The sequence below is a fragment of the Mytilus trossulus genome, chromosome 2 (genome assembly GCF_036588685.1).
Source record: "Mytilus trossulus isolate FHL-02 chromosome 2, PNRI_Mtr1.1.1.hap1, whole genome shotgun sequence".
NCBI lineage: Eukaryota > Metazoa > Mollusca > Bivalvia > Mytilida > Mytilidae > Mytilus > Mytilus trossulus.
In genome coordinates, this window is record NC_086374.1 from 73,337,784 (window position 1) to 73,362,501 (window position 24,718).

Consider the following 24,718-nt stretch of genomic DNA (forward strand, 5'->3'; position numbering starts at 1 on the left):
AAAAAAGTAAAAAAACATCAACAAAGACAAAGACCGAACGCAGAAAGGTATTCGTCCATCCCTTACAGCAAAAACGACGTACTTATTTATCATGATTAAATTATTTTCATTGTCTTCAGAAATCATGTATGCTTTAAAAGACAAGTATAAAGGCACAAAGTTGTCTCAGTGCACTAGTTATCATTTATCTATGGTTAACTTATTTAACCCCGCCGCAATTTTGCGCCTGTCCCAAGTCAGGAGCCTCTGGCCAGCTGAAGGACGCCTCCAGGTGCGGGAGTTTCTCGCTACATTGAAGACCCATTGCATGGTGGCCTTCTGCTGTTGTCTGCTCTATGGTTTGGTTGTTGTCGCTTTGACACATTCCCCATTTCCTTTCCCAATTTTATTAGGCATCGTTCAAGAACAATAATTTTTTTGAAAATTAAAATGTTTCCAGTGAAAAAAGGGAATTGTACCATATATATTTCTATGTTAAGGAAAAAGACGTACGACGACATCAGCCTTAAGATAATTTGAATTTTCAACTATAGATTGCGTTACATAACTTGTGGGAATATAAAAATTGAACGATTTGTACATATATCTAATATTAGAACATACATCAATAGTTAAATTCACTCCCAGAAATTATAGTTCATTTCAATTAATGAAGAACAAAGTTAGAAGAAAGATGGAACCCAAGCATACAAAGGAATCAAAAATTATTAAAGAATTCAACTGAAAAAAAATATTACTCAAATACATCTATACTCACTCACTGCTTATCTGTTTTCAAAAGTAAATGTATATTTTCTTCAAATTATACCTTTAAAATTTAGCATTGAGAGCGTGAATGGTTTGTAATACTCTTATTGACATTTGACGTGTTAATGAATACAGGTCTTAATTGTTAATTGGATAACATCATCAGTATAGAAAACAATAACGAGTAACACTTCTATTGCAGATAATCATTGTACACGGGGGGTCTTAACATGAAATTTGGGTACAGACGTGTGGCTGGGATGTCAAAAACACCCGCTATAAATATATTGAGGTCTTTTTTGAAATCACGATCCATGTGTTTACAATTTTATGGCAAAGTATAATAACCCATTCGTATATTCTCGGTTATCACATTCATATGTATACAATCCTATACATCTTATTTAAATGGATAAAACAGCATACATTTTGATTTCCCGTTCTACAGTTTTTCATGGAATGTTGATAAGTTATAAAATAAATTTTATTATGGGGTATACATCAAGTTTTGAACATAAAACTACTGTAATGGAAGTGTGCGATGTATTTGCTAGATATCTTCAGTCGTAAGAAACCTTGAAATAAGCTTGTTAAATTATAAGCATATTAAACAAGAAGGTTCACAAGTATTATCATAATTATGCGAACATTGTTCTAGTTTACTGTTCAACACCTAATATACCAATGACTTTCATTCTTCTTCAACTGAAAAGTTAGAATGTATAATCAAAAAACGATTTTTTTTTACCCATTGAACTACATTTCAATTGAAAACCATTGGTATCATAGTTGACATAAAAAAAGACCTTTTTCAGCAGTAGATTTGTGTTTACATTTATATCCCGTGTGTCATTGTACAACTTCCTACACAAATGTTTTCATTGACATACACATGACTGTTTGTCTCTAATATTTAATTAACTGTGCATTTGTACTCAGATATCGCAGATCAAATTTATTCGTTCTTTGTGTAATCATACGTTTTTTGATTGAGTTAAGTCTGCTAATTGATATTTTATCGTATGTTTTTATATGTTGTGATGTTATGCTATTGTTTCAGAAAAAGGGAGAAGGTTTGGGCCCATTAAAACGTTTAATCCCGCTGCAAATGTTTGCACCTGTCCTAAGTCAGGAATCTGATGTACAGTAGTTGTCGTTTGTTTATGTAATATATACGTGTTTCTCGTTTCTCGTTTTGTTTATATAGATTAGACCGTTGGTTTTCCCGTTTGAATGGTTTTACACTAGTAATTTTGGGGCCCTTTATAGCTTGTTGTTCGGTGTGAGCCAAGGCTCCGTGTTGAAGGCCGTACTTTAACCTATAATGGTTTAATTTTTAAATTGTTATTTGGATGGAGAGTTGTCTCATTGGCACTCACACCACATCTTCCTATATCTACATAACAAAATACTAAAATTAGGAACAATATTAAAAAAAAATAATACATGAATTTGAAAATAATACATGCATAATTTTATTTATATAAAACAGTGACAATGATCAGGCATAGATTACCTTAGCTGTATTTGGCAAAACTTTTAGGAATTTTGGTCCTCAACGCTCTTCAACTTCGTACATTATTTGGCCTTTATAACTGTTTTGGATTCGAGCGTCACTGATGAGTCTTTTGTAGACGAAACGCGCGTCTGGCGTATATACTAAATTTAGTCCTGATATCTATGATGAGTTTATTGTGACATAAAGCCTAAAGTGTTACAAATCCTGAAAAATTAATTATATTCACATCAGCACTATGATCATTTGCCAAAATTGGATTTTTTTTATTTTGTAGATACATGATCAGGGTTCAAGAAAAATCAAATGGCATTCAAATATTTTTCCCACTTTAGAAAATATACACTTTTAAAAATTTGAAAATTTCACCTTTTTGGCTATTTCTTAAATATATAGATATATAGACCAGAATTCGCAAATATAGGATTTTTTTTTTTACCTCAGGTATTAACATATTTTGACAGTTTAAATACAGTATTACAACATTATCTTATCAATTAAACAGTTACATGATGATAAAAACTGATATTTGTCAGCTGAAATTGCCTAATTTTCTGCTTTATTTTGACCAAAAACGGCTATTTATAGATGGCGCTTCAAACAGAGACAACCATTAAATATTTTAAAAAAAAAATTTGCACAAAGAGTTATTGTCATGAAGGTATCATGTATGCAAAATTTCAGGTCAATATGATAATTTTGCATTTGGAGCCTATTGCATGGTTTTCTGGCAGACTGGCTCTTAACAAGAACAGATACTTAAGTTTAAAAGTTGTAAAATGTAAGAAACTTATATAAGCATAATTATGAGGATAATTTTTTTATGGATTGTACACATTTTATTAAGTCTTCTCAGAAAAGTTGAAATGATCAATTTCCGGTTGTAAAGAAAGTCCCGGGCGTTATGAAGTGTAAACCGCAACTATATATATATATTGTTAACTTCAGTGCATCATGTACAACGTATTGATAAGGTAAGTTTTTATTATTATGAATGTTTTATATTTGATGTATCATCGTCGTCAATTTTACGTATTCGATACCCGATACTGGAACTCTTTATATCTAAAATGATAACTCTTAATTCCAGGGGCACCACTTAAGTTATTTGTAGTTAAAGCGCTTTATGAGGTTTCATGATAGTGATGAGGATAATAATATTATAGCATTACCATGTCGGGAAAACGACAGAATGAGACGTCAATTTAGTCGTTAATGTACGAAAGCCTGGTCAGAAACAAACTCCTGTGATAGAAAGATTAGAGGCTGTTGAATGATCATATGGCCTAATACAAGTCCACAAGTCGGAGACAAACACTGACAAAAACATGACAAAAAAAACTAACAACAGCTTCAAAAACATAACATAGAAGCTTATGTCTGAGCAACACGAAACATCACAAATCATGTCAATAAAATCGGGTTCTACTTTAATATCCATCTCTACTGATTCAGGGTCTATTGAAGTATTCAAATACACACATGCATGCAGGCGCTGGTCAACAGTAACTGGTTTACTTCGAAGTTGAATCAATTTCAGTGGTCAATGGTTATAGACAAATACATAGCATACTCGTTCATTAAATGAAAAGATATTTTTGCCGGCAAATAATCAACATCTGATCTGACTAGAACTTGGAATTGATGTCCTGAATGATTATATAAAAAGAAGATGTGGTATGATTGCCAATGAGACAACTGTCCACAAGAGACCAAAATGACACAGACATTAACAACTATGCATGCCTTTGTTGTTCTTTTTCTGTCTTGTCCATCCATAGCCATTGCTTCTTGTAATGTCTAGTCGGTGTTTATTTATTTGATATTAAGATATTTTTCTATTTGTATGTTTTTGATTTTGATGATGGTTTTTTTCTACAGCGTAATGTTTTATTCTTCGCTAGTTTTGGGTTCAACTCAGGGAGAACTAGCTATACCCACAGTGGTTCAAATTGCGCTTTCTTATAGTTCGTATTGTTGAGTGTTGTCTCATTACCATTTACCCGCACGTGTGTAAATTAAATTGTAAAATATGAATCATTTAAAGGGTTAAATTTCCGTTATGTATTGTTATATAAAAAAATCCAAACTTAATATTGTTTTCATTTGTACTGATGTACTTTGAATAATTTTCTTTGCAGTATTATTTTCATAGGAAACAATCATTTGCTACACATAATGTTAAGTTATGATTATAGGTTCGTCACTAAGTTGTATGGCCTTGCTATTGTGATCAATGTAGCAGTAGGTTTCCCAAGATTTCAAAATGTGATTCCTAATGGCGATAAGTTACCACATCCATGTAAACCTAATTATATATGGCATGGCGTTGGACATAGAGCAGACGGAGGCGAAGGGCCACTGAACGATTTCGGAAAAGACTTCCTTCGACATGGAAAGGTTGGTGTAGATTATTGATTATTAAATAATCTTTTTTCCGCTGTTATCATATTAGATATTTTTTATGGGGTCATATTAATAAAACGGACCATCCTTTAAAACAGAGGTGAAAGATGTGACATGTACGGAAGCTTTAAGAGGTTATCTGTAATAATCAACATGTTTTATAAGACAGGCGAAAGATATAACAAGGAGCTCCGGAAACTTTTTAAAATATGTTATTTATCCTACTTAACTTTCTTTAGGGTTGTACAAAAAGTAGTTTTTAGTAGTATTTTTTAACCAAGCCGGTTAGTACGGGGCGCCGAATGGGACTCTTGTGATTTTGTACTCAAAATTCAATTTTGTACGGACAAAAGTGACTTTTGTTCAACAAAAATGAGTTCAGTTTAACAAAATTTGTATCATACTACAAATTTGAAATTTTGTAATACAAAATTATCTATCAGCGGACAAAAGTCACTTTTGTCATGACAAAATTCATTTTTGTTACACAGACTTGACTTTTGTTACCTAATTTGAAAATTGAGCCACAAAAGTCAATTTTGTATTTAAATTAGTTTAGTTCGGTTTCTGTGAACTAATTTGCATACAAAATCGACTTTTGTTACACAAAATTGACTTTTGTTACACAAAAATTACTTTTGTTACACAAAATTGACTTTTGTTACACAAAATTGACTTTTGTTACACAAAATTGACTTTTGTTACACAAAATTGACTTTTGTGAGACAAAATTGACAAAATTGAAGTTTGTCATCACAAAAATGAATTTTGTCATCACAAAAATGAATTTTGTCGTCACAAAATTGACTTTTGTCTCAACAAAATTGACAAAATTGACTTTTGTCTCAACAAAATTGACAAAATTGACTTTTGTCTCAACAAAATTGACAAAATTGACTTTTGTCTCAACAAAATTGACAAAATTGACTTTTGTCTCAACAAAATTAACAAAATTGACTTTTGTCTCAACAAAATTGACAAAATTGACTTTTGTCTCAACAAAATTAACAAAATTGACTTTTGTCTCAACAAAAATGACAAAATTGAATTTTGTCTCAACAAAAATGACAAAATTGAATTTTGTCTCACAAAAGTCAATTTTGTCTCACAAAAGTCAATTTTGTCTCACAAAAGTCAATTTTGTCTCACAAAAGTCAATTTTGTCTCACAAAAGTTAATTTTGTTTCACAAAAGTCAATTTTGTCTCACAAAATTGAATCTTACCGTACACAATTGACTTTTGTGATTTAATTTCAGTATCAGGTAACAAAAGTCAATTTTGTATGCAAATATGTTTATATTTCATACCTTTAAGACAAAATTGACTTTTGTCATGACAAATATGAATTTTGTCTACAAAAATGAATTTTGTCATGACAAAAATGAATTTTGTCTACACAAATGAATTTTGTCATCACAAAATTGAAGTTCTCACAAAACAAGTCTGTAGCACATAGTTTTGTAAGACAAAAATGATTTTGTTATGACAGAATTGAATTTTGTACAAAACCACAAGAGTCCCATTCGGCGCCCCGTAGTTAGTGTCATTAGTCAAAATGTTGAGAAAATGGTTGAGGGGTATGAAGAGATCATTCTACTAGAAATATGTACATCCCATATTCATTGCTTTCATTTCAAAATTCTTAGATGTGTGTTTTTTCAAATCAGTTATCACAAAAAAGTTGAAATAATATTGTTTTTGTTCATAATAAAAAAGGAAAATCCCAAATTGACAAAATTGACAACAGGGTCAATTTGACTCTAAAAATCAACACATTTTAGAAAATATTCAAGTTAAATTTATTCAGATTGGTCCACGTCATCTTTAGTGTAAGTATAAACAATAGATTAATTTTCTTTTCATAATACAAGCCCAAAAATCGGTAAAAATAATTAGAAATGGGAAAATCAAAAAAAAAAAGGGAGTAAACTTTCAAATTGCTGGAGCAATAAAAAAAAATGGTTATCACATTAATTACTTCTCACAGTCATACAAACCCCAAAACCAAAATTTTCAAAAGAAAATTATGTCGCTAACTTATATTCCAATATAGCTGATACCATGTACAAATCTTTTTCTTTGATGTGCAATTTTACAACACAATAACCAACAAATCTATATTGGGGACATGTAAATTTTGATATCCTCATCGATTCCCAGATATCATATGCATATATTTTACATTCTATTTACAAATGTTATTAATCATGTCTATCTTAAATTCATAACAGTAAACACAAAGAGATCTTGTCAAAAGTACTTACAAATCTTATATAATAATCTATAGCTTACCATTCAATGTGTGTTTATAACTTTTGAAGGTCACATGGAGATATTGTATCGTTATCTTCACATTCTTTGGTACTTGGTGGGTTTTCCTTTCATTGACAATCATTCCACTTCTTATTATTTATTAAATGAATCTGATTCCAGATATGGAATAAATCTTTATGCAAGCTTGATTCTGACAAAGATGGAAGGAGTAATGGAGAAGAACTTGGTGACCCTAATTGTATTTGGACACGAGATACTATTCCACAGAGACAGAATAATATTACACATCCCGGTTGGTCCTCTCAAAACAGCATTATATAAATACATTTGAAAAATTGTGGATATGATCTTTCGGCAACCGCATGTCTAACTCATTTACAATTTATATTCTGCAACAACGATTTCGATATAAGAATTACGACATGTTCGTTAAACAAATGGTATTAAAGCACAAATCCTGCCTTTTCAAAATGTATTGTTCCAAGTTTATATAATTTTAACTACTAGTATATAGAGAAAAAGGTAAATTAAATGATAAAATTGAAAATATTAATTAAAAAACAAATGCATTGTATTTAAAACAGGTGTATGTGATCCTTGGGAAAGTGAGGAATGCAAGAAACAAAATACATGGGTTGACTGTGATATAGACGAACTAAAATGTGCAGCCATTCATGAGACAGGTCAGTATTATCGTCAGTATTATCATAGCATAGTTGTCTTGATTCAACAAGTTGCTATCGTTCATGGTAACGGTGTTATTTTAGGATATAAAGAACTAAATGGTGGCCCCGTTGCCGGCAATGCTATTTTTAGCAATTATCTCCTAATAAGGCGTTTTCATTAAACTAATTATGGGAAATCTGTTGTTGTCTAATTGAAGCTCTATATCTATTTGTGATTTTATCGCACTCAAATATATATGGTCCCATGGCTTTTCTTGGTGAATTTTGGGGTTTTTCACGATACCTGACGATTTCGCAGAAAATTTTCCCTAATTTTGAGCAACATAAAAAAATTATTTTCGGCATTTCATACTATACATTTTAGGACAAATTTGTGCTTGCATGAAACTTCATTCATAATGCTTTCCAGAAGAAAAATTTATAAAAGATATAACAACCAATCACAGAGAGCCATCTATTTTTATCTCTATGTCATGTTCCCTTCATAAAATGGCTGCGCCCATGTAATTTTATTTGGTACATTGTAACCTATACGGTAATAAACAATTTTTGAAATTTGATTTTTTTTGCCGCATTAGTTACTTGAACATGGCTTGACTTCATTCTACTATGCAAAATATTTCATTGTTAACTGTATAATACACAGGAATTAATTTCTGGAGCCTACCCCTGTTTAAAAATTGGTAAAAAATTACACTGATTTTTATAGACATTACGGTACTGTTTGTTGCAGGTGTAATATTTTGCCTCTTTGTTAGTATTGCCTTTTCGAAGTAATCATGTGCTTCTGATATTGATCAACAGAAAATTTTATTTGAGTGACACTGTACTGAAAAACAAATAAAAAATTCGGACCAGTTCAATATGAAATAAATTCACTATTTTGAAACGGACTATAGCTTTATAAATCGGATATATGTGCACATTTTAGCTTCTTTTCGTAAAAAACATCTTCTGGTGGTCTATATTAGCTATACAAGTAGTATGGTAAATGTTTTGAATGATGCGAAATCGTTAAGCGTATGCAAATACCCTTGGAGCCGTTTTTACCAAAAAAGGGGGAGGGTTAAATCCGAAGATTTCTGTGTCATGTGATGTGACAAGATCAAACAAGTATCGCCAAAAGTAAGGCCTATGTATGGCTATCAAGCCTGTAAGACAAATTTTGGATAAAAACAGAAAAGACACACCAAGGCGATGAAATCCTGTACCTACCCGTATTTTGAAAGCAAATAAGAAACAGACTATAGCATGAAAACGGAATTATTCACACAAATCACAACACTAGTAAAGCGTTTTTGATGTCTAAATCTTTCTGTAAATACAATTTTTGACATATTTTGAGACCATTATACGGTAATAAACAATTTTTGAAATTTGATTTTTTTTGCCGCATTAGTTACTTGAACATGGCTTGACTTCATTCTACTGTGCAAAATATTTCATTGTTAACTGTATAATACACAGGAATTAATTTCTGGAGCCTACCCCTGTTTAAAAATTGGTAAAAAATTACACTGATTTTTATAGACATTACGGTACTGTTTGTTGCAGGTGTAATATTTTGCCTCTTTGTTAGTATTGCCTTTTCGAAGTAATCATGTGCTTCTGATATTGATCAACAGAAAATTTTATTTGAGTGACACTGTACTGAAAAACAAATAAAAAATTCGGACCAGTTCAATATGAAATAAATTCACTATTTTGAAACGGACTATAGCTTTATAAATCGGATATATGTGCACATTTTAGCTTCTTTTCGTAAAAAACATCTTCTGGTGGTCTATATTAGCTATACAAGTAGTATGGTAAATGTTTTGAATGATGCGAAATCGTTAAGCGTATGCAAATACCCTTGGAGCCGTTTTTACCAAAAAAGGGGGAGGGTTAAATCCGAAGATTTCTGTGTCATGTGATGTGACAAGATCAAACAAGTATCGCCAAAAGTAAGGCCTATGTATGGCTATCAAGCCTGTAAGACAAATTTTGGATAAAAACAGAAAAGACACACCAAGGCGATGAAATCCTGTACCTACCCGTATTTTGAAAGCAAATAAGAAACAGACTATAGCATGAAAACGGAATTATTCACACAAATCACAACACTAGTAAAGCGTTTTTGATGTCTAAATCTTTCTGTAAATACAATTTTTGACATATTTTGAGACCATTATACGGTAATAAACAATTTTTGAAATTTGATTTTTTTTGCCGCATTAGTTACTTGAACATGGCTTGACTTCATTCTACTATGCAAAATATTTCATTGTTAACTGTATAATACACAGGAATTAATTTCTGGAGCCTACCCCTGTTTAAAAATTGGTAAAAAATTACACTGATTTTTATAGACATTACGGTACTGTTTGTTGCAGGTGTAATATTTTGCCTCTTTGTTAGTATTGCCTTTTCGAAGTAATCATGTGCTTCTGATATTGATCAACAGAAAATTTTATTTGAGTGACACTGTACTGAAAAACAAATAAAAAATTCGGACCAGTTCAATATGAAATAAATTCACTATTTTGAAACGGACTATAGCTTTATAAATCGGATATATGTGCACATTTTAGCTTCTTTTCGTAAAAAACATCTTCTGGTGGTCTATATTAGCTATACAAGTAGTATGGTAAATGTTTTGAATGATGCGAAATCGTTAAGCGTATGCAAATACCCTTGGAGCCGTTTTTACCAAAAAAGGGGGAGGGTTAAATCCGAAGATTTCTGTGTCATGTGATGTGACAAGATCAAACAAGTATCGCCAAAAGTAAGGCCTATGTATGGCTATCAAGCCTGTAAGACAAATTTTGGATAAAAACAGAAAAGACACACCAAGGCGATGAAATCCTGTACCTACCCGTATTTTGAAAGCAAATAAGAAACAGACTATAGCATGAAAACGGAATTATTCACACAAATCACAACACTAGTAAAGCGTTTTTGATGTCTAAATCTTTCTGTAAATACAATTTTTGACATATTTTGAGACCATTATAGGATATAAAGAACTAAATGGTGGCCCCGTTGCCGGCAATGCTATTTTTAGCAATTATCTCCTAATAAGGCGTTTTCATTAAACTAATTATGGGAAATCTGTTGTTGTCTAATTGAAGCTCTATATCTATTTGTGATTTTATCGCACTCAAATATATATGGTCCCATGGCTTTTCTTGGTGAATTTTGGGGTTTTTCACGATACCTGACGATTTCGCAGAAAATTTTCCCTAATTTTGAGCAACATAAAAAAATTATTTTCGGCATTTCATACTATACATTTTAGGACAAATTTGTGCTTGCATGAAACTTCATTCATAATGCTTTCCAGAAGAAAAATTTATAAAAGATATAACAACCAATCACAGAGAGCCATCTATTTTTATCTCTATGTCATGTTCCCTTCATAAAATGGCTGCGCCCATGTAATTTTATTTGGTACATTGTAACCTATACGGTAATAAACAATTTTTGAAATTTGATTTTTTTTGCCGCATTAGTTACTTGAACATGGCTTGACTTCATTCTACTATGCAAAATATTTCATTGTTAACTGTATAATACACAGGAATTAATTTCTGGAGCCTACCCCTGTTTAAAAATTGGTAAAAAATTACACTGATTTTTATAGACATTACGGTACTGTTTGTTGCAGGTGTAATATTTTGCCTCTTTGTTAGTATTGCCTTTTCGAAGTAATCATGTGCTTCTGATATTGATCAACAGAAAATTTTATTTGAGTGACACTGTACTGAAAAACAAATAAAAAATTCGGACCAGTTCAATATGAAATAAATTCACTATTTTGAAACGGACTATAGCTTTATAAATCGGATATATGTGCACATTTTAGCTTCTTTTCGTAAAAAACATCTTCTGGTGGTCTATATTAGCTATACAAGTAGTATGGTAAATGTTTTGAATGATGCGAAATCGTTAAGCGTATGCAAATACCCTTGGAGCCGTTTTTACCAAAAAAGGGGGAGGGTTAAATCCGAAGATTTCTGTGTCATGTGATGTGACAAGATCAAACAAGTATCGCCAAAAGTAAGGCCTATGTATGGCTATCAAGCCTGTAAGACAAATTTTGGATAAAAACAGAAAAGACACACCAAGGCGATGAAATCCTGTACCTACCCGTATTTTGAAAGCAAATAAGAAACAGACTATAGCATGAAAACGGAATTATTCACACAAATCACAACACTAGTAAAGCGTTTTTGATGTCTAAATCTTTCTGTAAATACAATTTTTGACATATTTTGAGACCATTATACGGTAATAAACAATTTTTGAAATTTGATTTTTTTTGCCGCATTAGTTACTTGAACATGGCTTGACTTCATTCTACTATGCAAAATATTTCATTGTTAACTGTATAATACACAGGAATTAATTTCTGGAGCCTACCCCTGTTTAAAAATTGGTAAAAAATTACACTGATTTTTATAGACATTACGGTACTGTTTGTTGCAGGTGTAATATTTTGCCTCTTTGTTAGTATTGCCTTTTCGAAGTAATCATGTGCTTCTGATATTGATCAACAGAAAATTTTATTTGAGTGACACTGTACTGAAAAACAAATAAAAAATTCGGACCAGTTCAATATGAAATAAATTCACTATTTTGAAACGGACTATAGCTTTATAAATCGGATATATGTGCACATTTTAGCTTCTTTTCGTAAAAAACATCTTCTGGTGGTCTATATTAGCTATACAAGTAGTATGGTAAATGTTTTGAATGATGCGAAATCGTTAAGCGTATGCAAATACCCTTGGAGCCGTTTTTACCAAAAAAGGGGGAGGGTTAAATCCGAAGATTTCTGTGTCATGTGATGTGACAAGATCAAACAAGTATCGCCAAAAGTAAGGCCTATGTATGGCTATCAAGCCTGTAAGACAAATTTTGGATAAAAACAGAAAAGACACACCAAGGCGATGAAATCCTGTACCTACCCGTATTTTGAAAGCAAATAAGAAACAGACTATAGCATGAAAACGGAATTATTCACACAAATCACAACACTAGTAAAGCGTTTTTGATGTCTAAATCTTTCTGTAAATACAATTTTTGACATATTTTGAGACCATTATAGGATATAAAGAACTAAATGGTGGCCCCGTTGCCGGCAATGCTATTTTTAGCAATTATCTCCTAATAAGGCGTTTTCATTAAACTAATTATGGGAAATCTGTTGTTGTCTAATTGAAGCTCTATATCTATTTGTGATTTTATCGCACTCAAATATATATGGTCCCATGGCTTTTCTTGGTGAATTTTGGGGTTTTTCACGATACCTGACGATTTCGCAGAAAATTTTCCCTAATTTTGAGCAACATAAAAAAATTATTTTCGGCATTTCATACTATACATTTTAGGACAAATTTGTGCTTGCATGAAACTTCATTCATAATGCTTTCCAGAAGAAAAATTTATAAAAGATATAACAACCAATCACAGAGAGCCATCTATTTTTATCTCTATGTCATGTTCCCTTCATAAAATGGCTGCGCCCATGTAATTTTATTTGGTACATTGTAACCTATACGGTAATAAACAATTTTTGAAATTTGATTTTTTTTGCCGCATTAGTTACTTGAACATGGCTTGACTTCATTCTACTATGCAAAATATTTCATTGTTAACTGTATAATACACAGGAATTAATTTCTGGAGCCTACCCCTGTTTAAAAATTGGTAAAAAATTACACTGATTTTTATAGACATTACGGTACTGTTTGTTGCAGGTGTAATATTTTGCCTCTTTGTTAGTATTGCCTTTTCGAAGTAATCATGTGCTTCTGATATTGATCAACAGAAAATTTTATTTGAGTGACACTGTACTGAAAAACAAATAAAAAATTCGGACCAGTTCAATATGAAATAAATTCACTATTTTGAAACGGACTATAGCTTTATAAATCGGATATATGTGCACATTTTAGCTTCTTTTCGTAAAAAACATCTTCTGGTGGTCTATATTAGCTATACAAGTAGTATGGTAAATGTTTTGAATGATGCGAAATCGTTAAGCGTATGCAAATACCCTTGGAGCCGTTTTTACCAAAAAAGGGGGAGGGTTAAATCCGAAGATTTCTGTGTCATGTGATGTGACAAGATCAAACAAGTATCGCCAAAAGTAAGGCCTATGTATGGCTATCAAGCCTGTAAGACAAATTTTGGATAAAAACAGAAAAGACACACCAAGGCGATGAAATCCTGTACCTACCCGTATTTTGAAAGCAAATAAGAAACAGACTATAGCATGAAAACGGAATTATTCACACAAATCACAACACTAGTAAAGCGTTTTTGATGTCTAAATCTTTCTGTAAATACAATTTTTGACATATTTTGAGACCATTATACGGTAATAAACAATTTTTGAAATTTGATTTTTTTTGCCGCATTAGTTACTTGAACATGGCTTGACTTCATTCTACTATGCAAAATATTTCATTGTTAACTGTATAATACACAGGAATTAATTTCTGGAGCCTACCCCTGTTTAAAAATTGGTAAAAAATTACACTGATTTTTATAGACATTACGGTACTGTTTGTTGCAGGTGTAATATTTTGCCTCTTTGTTAGTATTGCCTTTTCGAAGTAATCATGTGCTTCTGATATTGATCAACAGAAAATTTTATTTGAGTGACACTGTACTGAAAAACAAATAAAAAATTCGGACCAGTTCAATATGAAATAAATTCACTATTTTGAAACGGACTATAGCTTTATAAATCGGATATATGTGCACATTTTAGCTTCTTTTCGTAAAAAACATCTTCTGGTGGTCTATATTAGCTATACAAGTAGTATGGTAAATGTTTTGAATGATGCGAAATCGTTAAGCGTATGCAAATACCCTTGGAGCCGTTTTTACCAAAAAAGGGGGAGGGTTAAATCCGAAGATTTCTGTGTCATGTGATGTGACAAGATCAAACAAGTATCGCCAAAAGTAAGGCCTATGTATGGCTATCAAGCCTGTAAGACAAATTTTGGATAAAAACAGAAAAGACACACCAAGGCGATGAAATCCTGTACCTACCCGTATTTTGAAAGCAAATAAGAAACAGACTATAGCATGAAAACGGAATTATTCACACAAATCACAACACTAGTAAAGCGTTTTTGATGTCTAAATCTTTCTGTAAATACAATTTTTGACATATTTTGAGACCATTATAGGATATAAAGAACTAAATGGTGGCCCCGTTGCCGGCAATGCTATTTTTAGCAATTATCTCCTAATAAGGCGTTTTCATTAAACTAATTATGGGAAATCTGTTGTTGTCTAATTGAAGCTCTATATCTATTTGTGATTTTATCGCACTCAAATATATATGGTCCCATGGCTTTTCTTGGTGAATTTTGGGGTTTTTCACGATACCTGACGATTTCGCAGAAAATTTTCCCTAATTTTGAGCAACATAAAAAAATTATTTTCGGCATTTCATACTATACATTTTAGGACAAATTTGTGCTTGCATGAAACTTCATTCATAATGCTTTCCAGAAGAAAAATTTATAAAAGATATAACAACCAATCACAGAGAGCCATCTATTTTTATCTCTATGTCATGTTCCCTTCATAAAATGGCTGCGCCCATGTAATTTTATTTGGTACATTGTAACCTATACGGTAATAAACAATTTTTGAAATTTGATTTTTTTTGCCGCATTAGTTACTTGAACATGGCTTGACTTCATTCTACTATGCAAAATATTTCATTGTTAACTGTATAATACACAGGAATTAATTTCTGGAGCCTACCCCTGTTTAAAAATTGGTAAAAAATTACACTGATTTTTATAGACATTACGGTACTGTTTGTTGCAGGTGTAATATTTTGCCTCTTTGTTAGTATTGCCTTTTCGAAGTAATCATGTGCTTCTGATATTGATCAACAGAAAATTTTATTTGAGTGACACTGTACTGAAAAACAAATAAAAAATTCGGACCAGTTCAATATGAAATAAATTCACTATTTTGAAACGGACTATAGCTTTATAAATCGGATATATGTGCACATTTTAGCTTCTTTTCGTAAAAAACATCTTCTGGTGGTCTATATTAGCTATACAAGTAGTATGGTAAATGTTTTGAATGATGCGAAATCGTTAAGCGTATGCAAATACCCTTGGAGCCGTTTTTACCAAAAAAGGGGGAGGGTTAAATCCGAAGATTTCTGTGTCATGTGATGTGACAAGATCAAACAAGTATCGCCAAAAGTAAGGCCTATGTATGGCTATCAAGCCTGTAAGACAAATTTTGGATAAAAACAGAAAAGACACACCAAGGCGATGAAATCCTGTACCTACCCGTATTTTGAAAGCAAATAAGAAACAGACTATAGCATGAAAACGGAATTATTCACACAAATCACAACACTAGTAAAGCGTTTTTGATGTCTAAATCTTTCTGTAAATACAATTTTTGACATATTTTGAGACCATTATACGGTAATAAACAATTTTTGAAATTTGATTTTTTTTGCCGCATTAGTTACTTGAACATGGCTTGACTTCATTCTACTATGCAAAATATTTCATTGTTAACTGTATAATACACAGGAATTAATTTCTGGAGCCTACCCCTGTTTAAAAATTGGTAAAAAATTACACTGATTTTTATAGACATTACGGTACTGTTTGTTGCAGGTGTAATATTTTGCCTCTTTGTTAGTATTGCCTTTTCGAAGTAATCATGTGCTTCTGATATTGATCAACAGAAAATTTTATTTGAGTGACACTGTACTGAAAAACAAATAAAAAATTCGGACCAGTTCAATATGAAATAAATTCACTATTTTGAAACGGACTATAGCTTTATAAATCGGATATATGTGCACATTTTAGCTTCTTTTCGTAAAAAACATCTTCTGGTGGTCTATATTAGCTATACAAGTAGTATGGTAAATGTTTTGAATGATGCGAAATCGTTAAGCGTATGCAAATACCCTTGGAGCCGTTTTTACCAAAAAAGGGGGAGGGTTAAATCCGAAGATTTCTGTGTCATGTGATGTGACAAGATCAAACAAGTATCGCCAAAAGTAAGGCCTATGTATGGCTATCAAGCCTGTAAGACAAATTTTGGATAAAAACAGAAAAGACACACCAAGGCGATGAAATCCTGTACCTACCCGTATTTTGAAAGCAAATAAGAAACAGACTATAGCATGAAAACGGAATTATTCACACAAATCACAACACTAGTAAAGCGTTTTTGATGTCTAAATCTTTCTGTAAATACAATTTTTGACATATTTTGAGACCATTATAGGATATAAAGAACTAAATGGTGGCCCAGTTGCCGGCAATGCTATTTTTAGCAATTATCTCCTAATAAGGCGTTTTCATTAAACTAATTATGGGAAATCTGTTGTTGTCTAATTGAAGCTCTATATCTATTTGTGATTTTATCGCACTCAAATATATATGGTCCCATGGCTTTTCTTGGTGAATTTTGGGATTTTTCACGATACCTGACGATTTCGCAGAAAATTTTCCCTAATTTTGAGCAACATAAAAAAATTATTTTCGGCATTTCATACTATACATTTTAGGACAAATTTGTGCTTGCATGAAACTTCATTCATAATGCTTTCCAGAAGAAAAATTTATAAAAGATATAACAACCAATCACAGAGAGCCATCTATTTTTATCTCTATGTCATGTTCCCTTCATAAAATGGCTGCGCCCATGTAATTTTATTTGGTACATTGTAACCTATACGGTAATAAACAATTTTTGAAATTTGATTTTTTTTGCCGCATTAGTTACTTGAACATGGCTTGACTTCATTCTACTATGCAAAATATTTCATTGTTAACTGTATAATACACAGGAATTAATTTCTGGAGCCTACCCCTGTTTAAAAATTGGTAAAAAATTACACTGATTTTTATAGACATTACGGTACTGTTTGTTGCAGGTGTAATATTTTGCCTCTTTGTTAGTATTGCCTTTTCGAAGTAATCATGTGCTTCTGATATTGATCAACAGAAAATTTTATTTGAGTGACACTGTACTGAAAAACAAATAAAAAATTCGGACCAGTTCAATATGAAATAAATTCACTATTTTGAAACGGACTATAGCTTTATAAATCGGATATATGTGCACATTTTAGCTTCTTTTCGTAAAAAACATCTTCTGGTGGTCTATATTAGCTATACAAGTAGTATGGTAAATGTTTTGAATGATGCGAAATCGTTAAGCGTATGCAAATACCCTTGGAGCCGTTTTTACCAAAAAAGGGGGAGGGTTAAATCCGAAGATTTCTGTGTCATGTGATGTGACAAGATCAAACAAGTATCGCCAAAAGTAAGGCCTATGTATGGCTATCAAGCCTGTAAGACAAATTTTGGATAAAAACAGAAAAGACACACCAAGGCGATGAAATCCTGTACCTACCCGTATTTTGAAAGCAAATAAGAAACAGACTATAGCATGAAAACGGAATTATTCACACAAATCACAACACTAGTAAAGCGTTTTTGATGTCTAAATCTTTCTGTAAATACAATTTTTGACATATTTTGAGACCATTATAGGATATAAAGAACTAAATGGTGGCCCCGTTGCCGGCAATGCTATTTTTAGCAATTATCTCCTAATAAGGCGTTTTCATTAAACTAATTATGGGAAATCTGTTGTTGTCTAATTGAAGCTCTATATCTATTTGTGATTTTATCGCACTCAAATATATATGGTCCCATGGCTTTTCTTGGTGAATTTTGAGGTTTTTCACGATACCTGACGATTTCGCAGAAAATTTTCCCTAATTTTGAGCAACATAAAAAAATTATTTTCGGCATTTCATACTATACATTTTAGGACAAATTTGTGCTTGCATGAAACTTCATTCATAATGCTTTCCAGAAGAAAAATTTATAAAAGATATAACAACCAATCACAGAGAGCCATCTATTTTTATCTCTATGTCATGTTCCCTTCATAAAATGGCTGCGCCCATGTAATTTTATTTGGTACATTGTAACCTATACGGTAATAAACAATTTTTGAAATTTGATTTTTTTTGCCGCATTAGTTACTTGAACATGGCTTGACTTCATTCTACTATGCAAAATATTTCATTGTTAACTGTATAATACACAGGAATTAATTTCTGGAGCCTACCCCTGTTTAAAAATTGGTAAAAAATTACACTGATTTTTATAGACATTACGGTACTGTTTGTTGCAGGTGTAATATTTTGCCTCTTTGTTAGTATTGCCTTTTCGAAGTAATCATGTGCTTCTGATATTGATCAACAGAAAATTTTATTTGAGTGACACTGTACTGAAAAACAAATAAAAAATTCGGACCAGTTCAATATGAAATAAATTCACTATTTTGAAACGGACTATACTTTATAAATCGGATATATGTGCACATTTTAGCTTCTTTTCGTAAAAAACATCTTCTGGTGGTCTATATTAGCTATACAAGTAGTATGGTAAATGTTTTGAATGATGCGAAATCGTTAAGCGTATGCAAATACCCTTGGAGCCGTTTTTACCAAAAAAGGGGGAGGGTTAAATCCGAAGATTTCTGTGTCATGTGATGTGACAAGATCAAACAAGTATCGCCAAAAGTAAGGCCTATGTATGGCTATCAAGCCTGTAAGACAAATTTTGGATAAAAACAGAAAAGACACACCAAGGCGATGAAATCCTGTACCTACCCGTATTTTGAAAGCAAATAAGAAACAGACTATAGCATGAAAACGGAATTATTCACACAAATCACAACACTAGTAAAGCGTTTTTGATGTCTAAATCTTTCTGTAAATACAATTTTTGACATATTTTGAGACCATTATACGGTAATAAACAATTTTTGAAATTTGATTTTTTTTGCCGCATTAGTTACTTGAACATGGCTTGACTTCATTCTACTATGCAAAATATTTCATTGTTAACTGTATAATACACAGGAATTAATTTCTGGAGCCTACCCCTGTTTAAAAATTGGTAAAAAATTACACTGATTTTTATAGACATTACGGTACTGTTTGTTGCAGGTGTAATATTTTGCCTCTTTGTTAGTATTGCCTTTTCGAAGTAATCATGTGCTTCTGATATTGATCAACAGAAAATTTTATTTGAGTGACACTGTACTGAAAAACAAATAAAAAATTCGGACCAGTTCAATATGAAATAAATTCACTATTTTGAAACGGACTATACTTTATAAATCGGATATATGTGCACATTTTAGCTTCTTTTCGTAAAAAACATCTTCTGGTGGTCTATATTAGCTATACAAGTAGTATGGTAAATGTTTTGAATGATGCGAAATCGTTAAGCGTATGCAAATACCCTTGGAGCCGTTTTTACCAAAAAAGGGGGAGGGTTAAATCCGAAGATTTCTGTGTCATGTGATGTGACAAGATCAAACAAGTATCGCCAAAAGTAAGGCCTATGTATGGCTATCAAGCCTGTAAGACAAATTTTGGATAAAAACAGAAAAGACACACCAAGGCGATGAAATCCTGTACCTACCCGTATTTTGAAAGCAAATAAGAAACAGACTATAGCATGAAAACGGAATTATTCACACAAATCACAACACTAGTAAAGCGTTTTTGATGTCTAAATCTTTCTGTAAATACAATTTTTGACATATTTTGAGACCATTATACGGTAATAAACAATTTTTGAAATTTGATTTTTTTTGCCGCATTAGTTACTTGAACATGGCTTGACTTCATTCTACTATGCAAAATATTTCATTGTTAACTGTATAATACACAGGAATTAATTTCTGGAGCCTACCCCTGTTTAAAAATTGGTAAAAAATTACACTGATTTTTATAGACATTACGGTACTGTTTGTTGCAGGTGTAATATTTTGCCTCTATGTTAGTATTGCCTTTTCGAAGTAATCATGTGCTTCTGATATTGATCAACAGAAAATTTTATTTGAGTGACACTGTACTGAAAAACAAATAAAAAATTCGGACCAGTTCAATATGAAATAAATTCACTATTTTGAAACGGACTATAGCTTTATAAATCGGATATATGTGCACATTTTAGCTTCTTTTCGTAAAAAACATCTTCTGGTGGTCTATATTAGCTATACAAGTAGTATGGTAAATGTTTTGAATGATGCGAAATCGTTAAGCGTATGCAAATACCCTTGGAGCCGTTTTTACCAAAAAAGGGGGAGGGTTAAATCCGAAGATTTCTGTGTCATGTGATGTGACAAGATCAAACAAGTATCGCCAAAAGTAAGGCCTATGTATGGCTATCAAGCCTGTAAGACAAATTTTGGATAAAAACAGAAAAGACACACCAAGGCGATGAAATCCTGTACCTACCCGTATTTTGAAAGCAAATAAGAAACAGACTATAGCATGAAAACGGAATTATTCACACAAATCACAACACTAGTAAAGCGTTTTTGATGTCTAAATCTTTCTGTAAATACAATTTTTGACATATTTTGAGACCATTATACGGTAATAAACAATTTTTGAAATTTGATTTTTTTTGCCGCATTAGTTACTTGAACATGGCTTGACTTCATTCTACTATGCAAAATATTTCATTGTTAACTGTATAATACACAGGAATTAATTTCTGGAGCCTACCCCTGTTTAAAAATTGGTAAAAAATTACACTGATTTTTATAGACATTACGGTACTGTTTGTTGCAGGTGTAATATTTTGCCTCTTTGTTAGTATTGCCTTTTCGAAGTAATCATGTGCTTCTGATATTGATCAACAGAAAATTTTATTTGAGTGACACTGTACTGAAAAACAAATAAAAAATTCGGACCAGTTCAATATGAAATAAATTCACTATTTTGAAACGGACTATAGCTTTATAAATCGGATATATGTGCACATTTTAGCTTCTTTTCGTAAAAAACATCTTCTGGTGGTCTATATTAGCTATACAAGTAGTATGGTAAATGTTTTGAATGATGCGAAATCGTTAAGCGTATGCAAATACCCTTGGAGCCGTTTTTACCAAAAAAGGGGGAGGGTTAAATCCGAAGATTTCTGTGTCATGTGATGTGACAAGATCAAACAAGTATCGCCAAAAGTAAGGCCTATGTATGGCTATCAAGCCTGTAAGACAAATTTTGGATAAAAACAGAAAAGACACACCAAGGCGATGAAATCCTGTACCTACCCGTATTTTGAAAGCAAATAAGAAACAGACTATAGCATGAAAACGGAATTATTCACACTAATCACAACACTAGTAAAGCGTTTTTGATGTCTAAATCTTTCTGTAAATACAATTTTTGACATATTTTGAGACCATTATACGGTAATAAACAATTTTTGAAATTTGATTTTTTTTGCCGCATTAGTTACTTGAACATGGCTTGACTTCATTCTACTATGCAAAATATTTCATTGTTAACTGTATAATACACAGGAATTAATTTCTGGAGCCTACCCCTGTTTAAAAATTGGTAAAAAATTACACTGATTTTTATAGACATTACGGTACTGTTTGTTGCAGGTGTAATATTTTGCCTCTTTGTTAGTATTGCCTTTTCGAAGTAATCATGTGCTTCTGATATTGATCAACAGAAAATTTTATTTGAGTGACACTGTACTGAAAAACAAATAAAAAATTCGGACCAGTTCAATATGAAATAAATTCACTATTTTGAAACGGACTATAGCTTTATAAATCGGATATATGTGCACATTTTAGCTTCTTTTCGTAAAAAACATCTTCTGGTGGTCTATATTAGCTATACAAGTAGTACGGTAAATGTTTTGAATGATGCGAAATCGTTAAGCGTATGCAAATACCCTTGGAGCCGTTTTTACCAAAAAAGGGGGAGGGTTAAATCCGAAGATTTCTGTGTCATGTGATGTGACAAGATCAAACAAGTATCGCCAAAAGTAAGGCCTATGTATGGCTATCAAGCCTGTAAGACAAATTTTGGATAAAAACAGAAAAGACACACCAAGGCGATGAAATCCTGTACCTACCCGTATTTTGAAAGCAAATAAGAAACAGACTATAGCATGAAAACGGAATTATTCACACAAATCACAACACTAGTAAAGCGTTTTTGATGTCTAAATCTTTCTGTAAATACAATTTTTGACATATTTTGAGACCATTATACGGTAATAAACAATTTTTGAAATTTGATTTTTTTTGCCGCATTAGTTACTTGAACATGGCTTGACTTCATTCTACTATGCAAAATATTTCATTGTTAACTGTATAATACACAGGAATTAATTTCTGGAGCCTACCCCTGTTTAAAAATTGGTAAAAAATTACACTGATTTTTATAGACATTACGGTACTGTTTGTTGCAGGTGTAATATTTTGCCTCTTTGTTAGTATTGCCTTTTCGAAGTAATCATGTGCTTCTGATATTGATCAACAGAAAATTTTATTTGAGTGACACTGTACTGAAAAACAAATAAAAAATTCGGACCAGTTCAATATGAAATAAATTCACTATTTTGAAACGGACTATAGCTTTATAAATCGGATATATGTGCACATTTTAGCTTCTTTTCGTAAAAAACATCTTCTGGTGGTCTATATTAGCTATACAAGTAGTATGGTAAATGTTTTGAATGATGCGAAATCGTTAAGCGTATGCAAATACCCTTGGAGCCGTTTTTACCAAAAAAGGGGGAGGGTTAAATCCGAAGATTTCTGTGTCATGTGATGTGACAAGATCAAACAAGTATCGCCAAAAGTAAGGCCTATGTATGGCTATCAAGCCTGTAAGACAAATTTTGGATAAAAACAGAAAAGACACACCAAGGCGATGAAATCCTGTACCTACCCGTATTTTGAAAGCAAATAAGAAACAGACTATAGCATGAAAACGGAATTATTCACACTAATCACAACACTAGTAAAGCGTTTTTGATGTCTAAATCTTTCTGTAAATACAATTTTTGACATATTTTGAGACCATTATAGGATATAAAGAACTAAATGGTGGCCCCGTTGCCGGCAATGCTATTTTTAGCAATTATCTCCTAATAAGGCGTTTTCATTAAACTAATTATGGGAAATCTGTTGTTGTCTAATTGAAGCTCTATATCTATTTGTGATTTTATCGCACTCAAATATATATGGTCCCATGGCTTTTCTTGGTGAATTTTGGGGTTTTTCACGATACCTGACGATTTCGCAGAAAATTTTCCCTAATTTTGAGCAACATAAAAAAATTATTTTCGGCATTTCATACTATACATTTTAGGACAAATTTGTGCTTGCATGAAACTTCATTCATAATGCTTTCCAGAAGAAAAATTTATAAAAGATATAACAACCAATCACAGAGAGCCATCTATTTTTATCTCTATGTCATGTTCCCTTCATAAAATGGCTGCGCCCATGTAATTTTATTTGGTACATTGTAACCTATACGGTAATAAACAATTTTTGAAATTTGATTTTTTTTGCCGCATTAGTTACTTGAACATGGCTTGACTTCATTCTACTATGCAAAATATTTCATTGTTAACTGTATAATACACAGGAATTAATTTCTGGAGCCTACCCCTGTTTAAAAATTGGTAAAAAATTACACTGATTTTTATAGACATTACGGTACTGTTTGTTGCAGGTGTAATATTTTGCCTCTTTGTTAGTATTGCCTTTTCGAAGTAATCATGTGCTTCTGATATTGATCAACAGAAAATTTTATTTGAGTGACACTGTACTGAAAAACAAATAAAAAATTCGGACCAGTTCAATATGAAATAAATTCACTATTTTGAAACGGACTATAGCTTTATAAATCGGATATATGTGCACATTTTAGCTTCTTTTCGTAAAAAACATCTTCTGGTGGTCTATATTAGCTATACAAGTAGTATGGTAAATGTTTTGAATGATGCGAAATCGTTAAGCGTATGCAAATACCCTTGGAGCCGTTTTTACCAAAAAAGGGGGAGGGTTAAATCCGAAGATTTCTGTGTCATGTGATGTGACAAGATCAAACAAGTATCGCCAAAAGTAAGGCCTATGTATGGCTATCAAGCCTGTAAGACAAATTTTGGATAAAAACAGAAAAGACACACCAAGGCGATGAAATCCTGTACCTACCCGTATTTTGAAAGCAAATAA

The 24,718-nt window shown here is 32.0% G+C and overlaps 1 protein-coding gene across 2 annotated transcripts in view; it reads left to right on the forward strand.

Annotated features, from left to right (window-relative positions):
* Nucleotides 1-3,018: 3,018 nt before the first annotated feature.
* The window catches only part of LOC134707970 (tyramine beta-hydroxylase-like), a 31,218-nt gene continuing 9,518 nt past the window's right edge, over nt 3,019-24,718 (forward strand). The window contains exons 1-4 of one of the 2 annotated variants that reach the window (XM_063568160.1): nt 3,019-3,237; nt 4,462-4,663; nt 7,104-7,236; nt 7,529-7,627. In XM_063568160.1, coding sequence (XP_063424230.1) covers nt 3,218-3,237; nt 4,462-4,663; nt 7,104-7,236; nt 7,529-7,627 — 454 coding nt within the window. In that variant the 5' untranslated portion in view covers nt 3,019-3,217. Of the gene's footprint in view, nt 3,238-4,404; nt 4,664-7,103; nt 7,237-7,528; nt 7,628-24,718 lie in introns of both variants that reach the window. The other variant, XM_063568159.1, reaches the window with a different exon arrangement.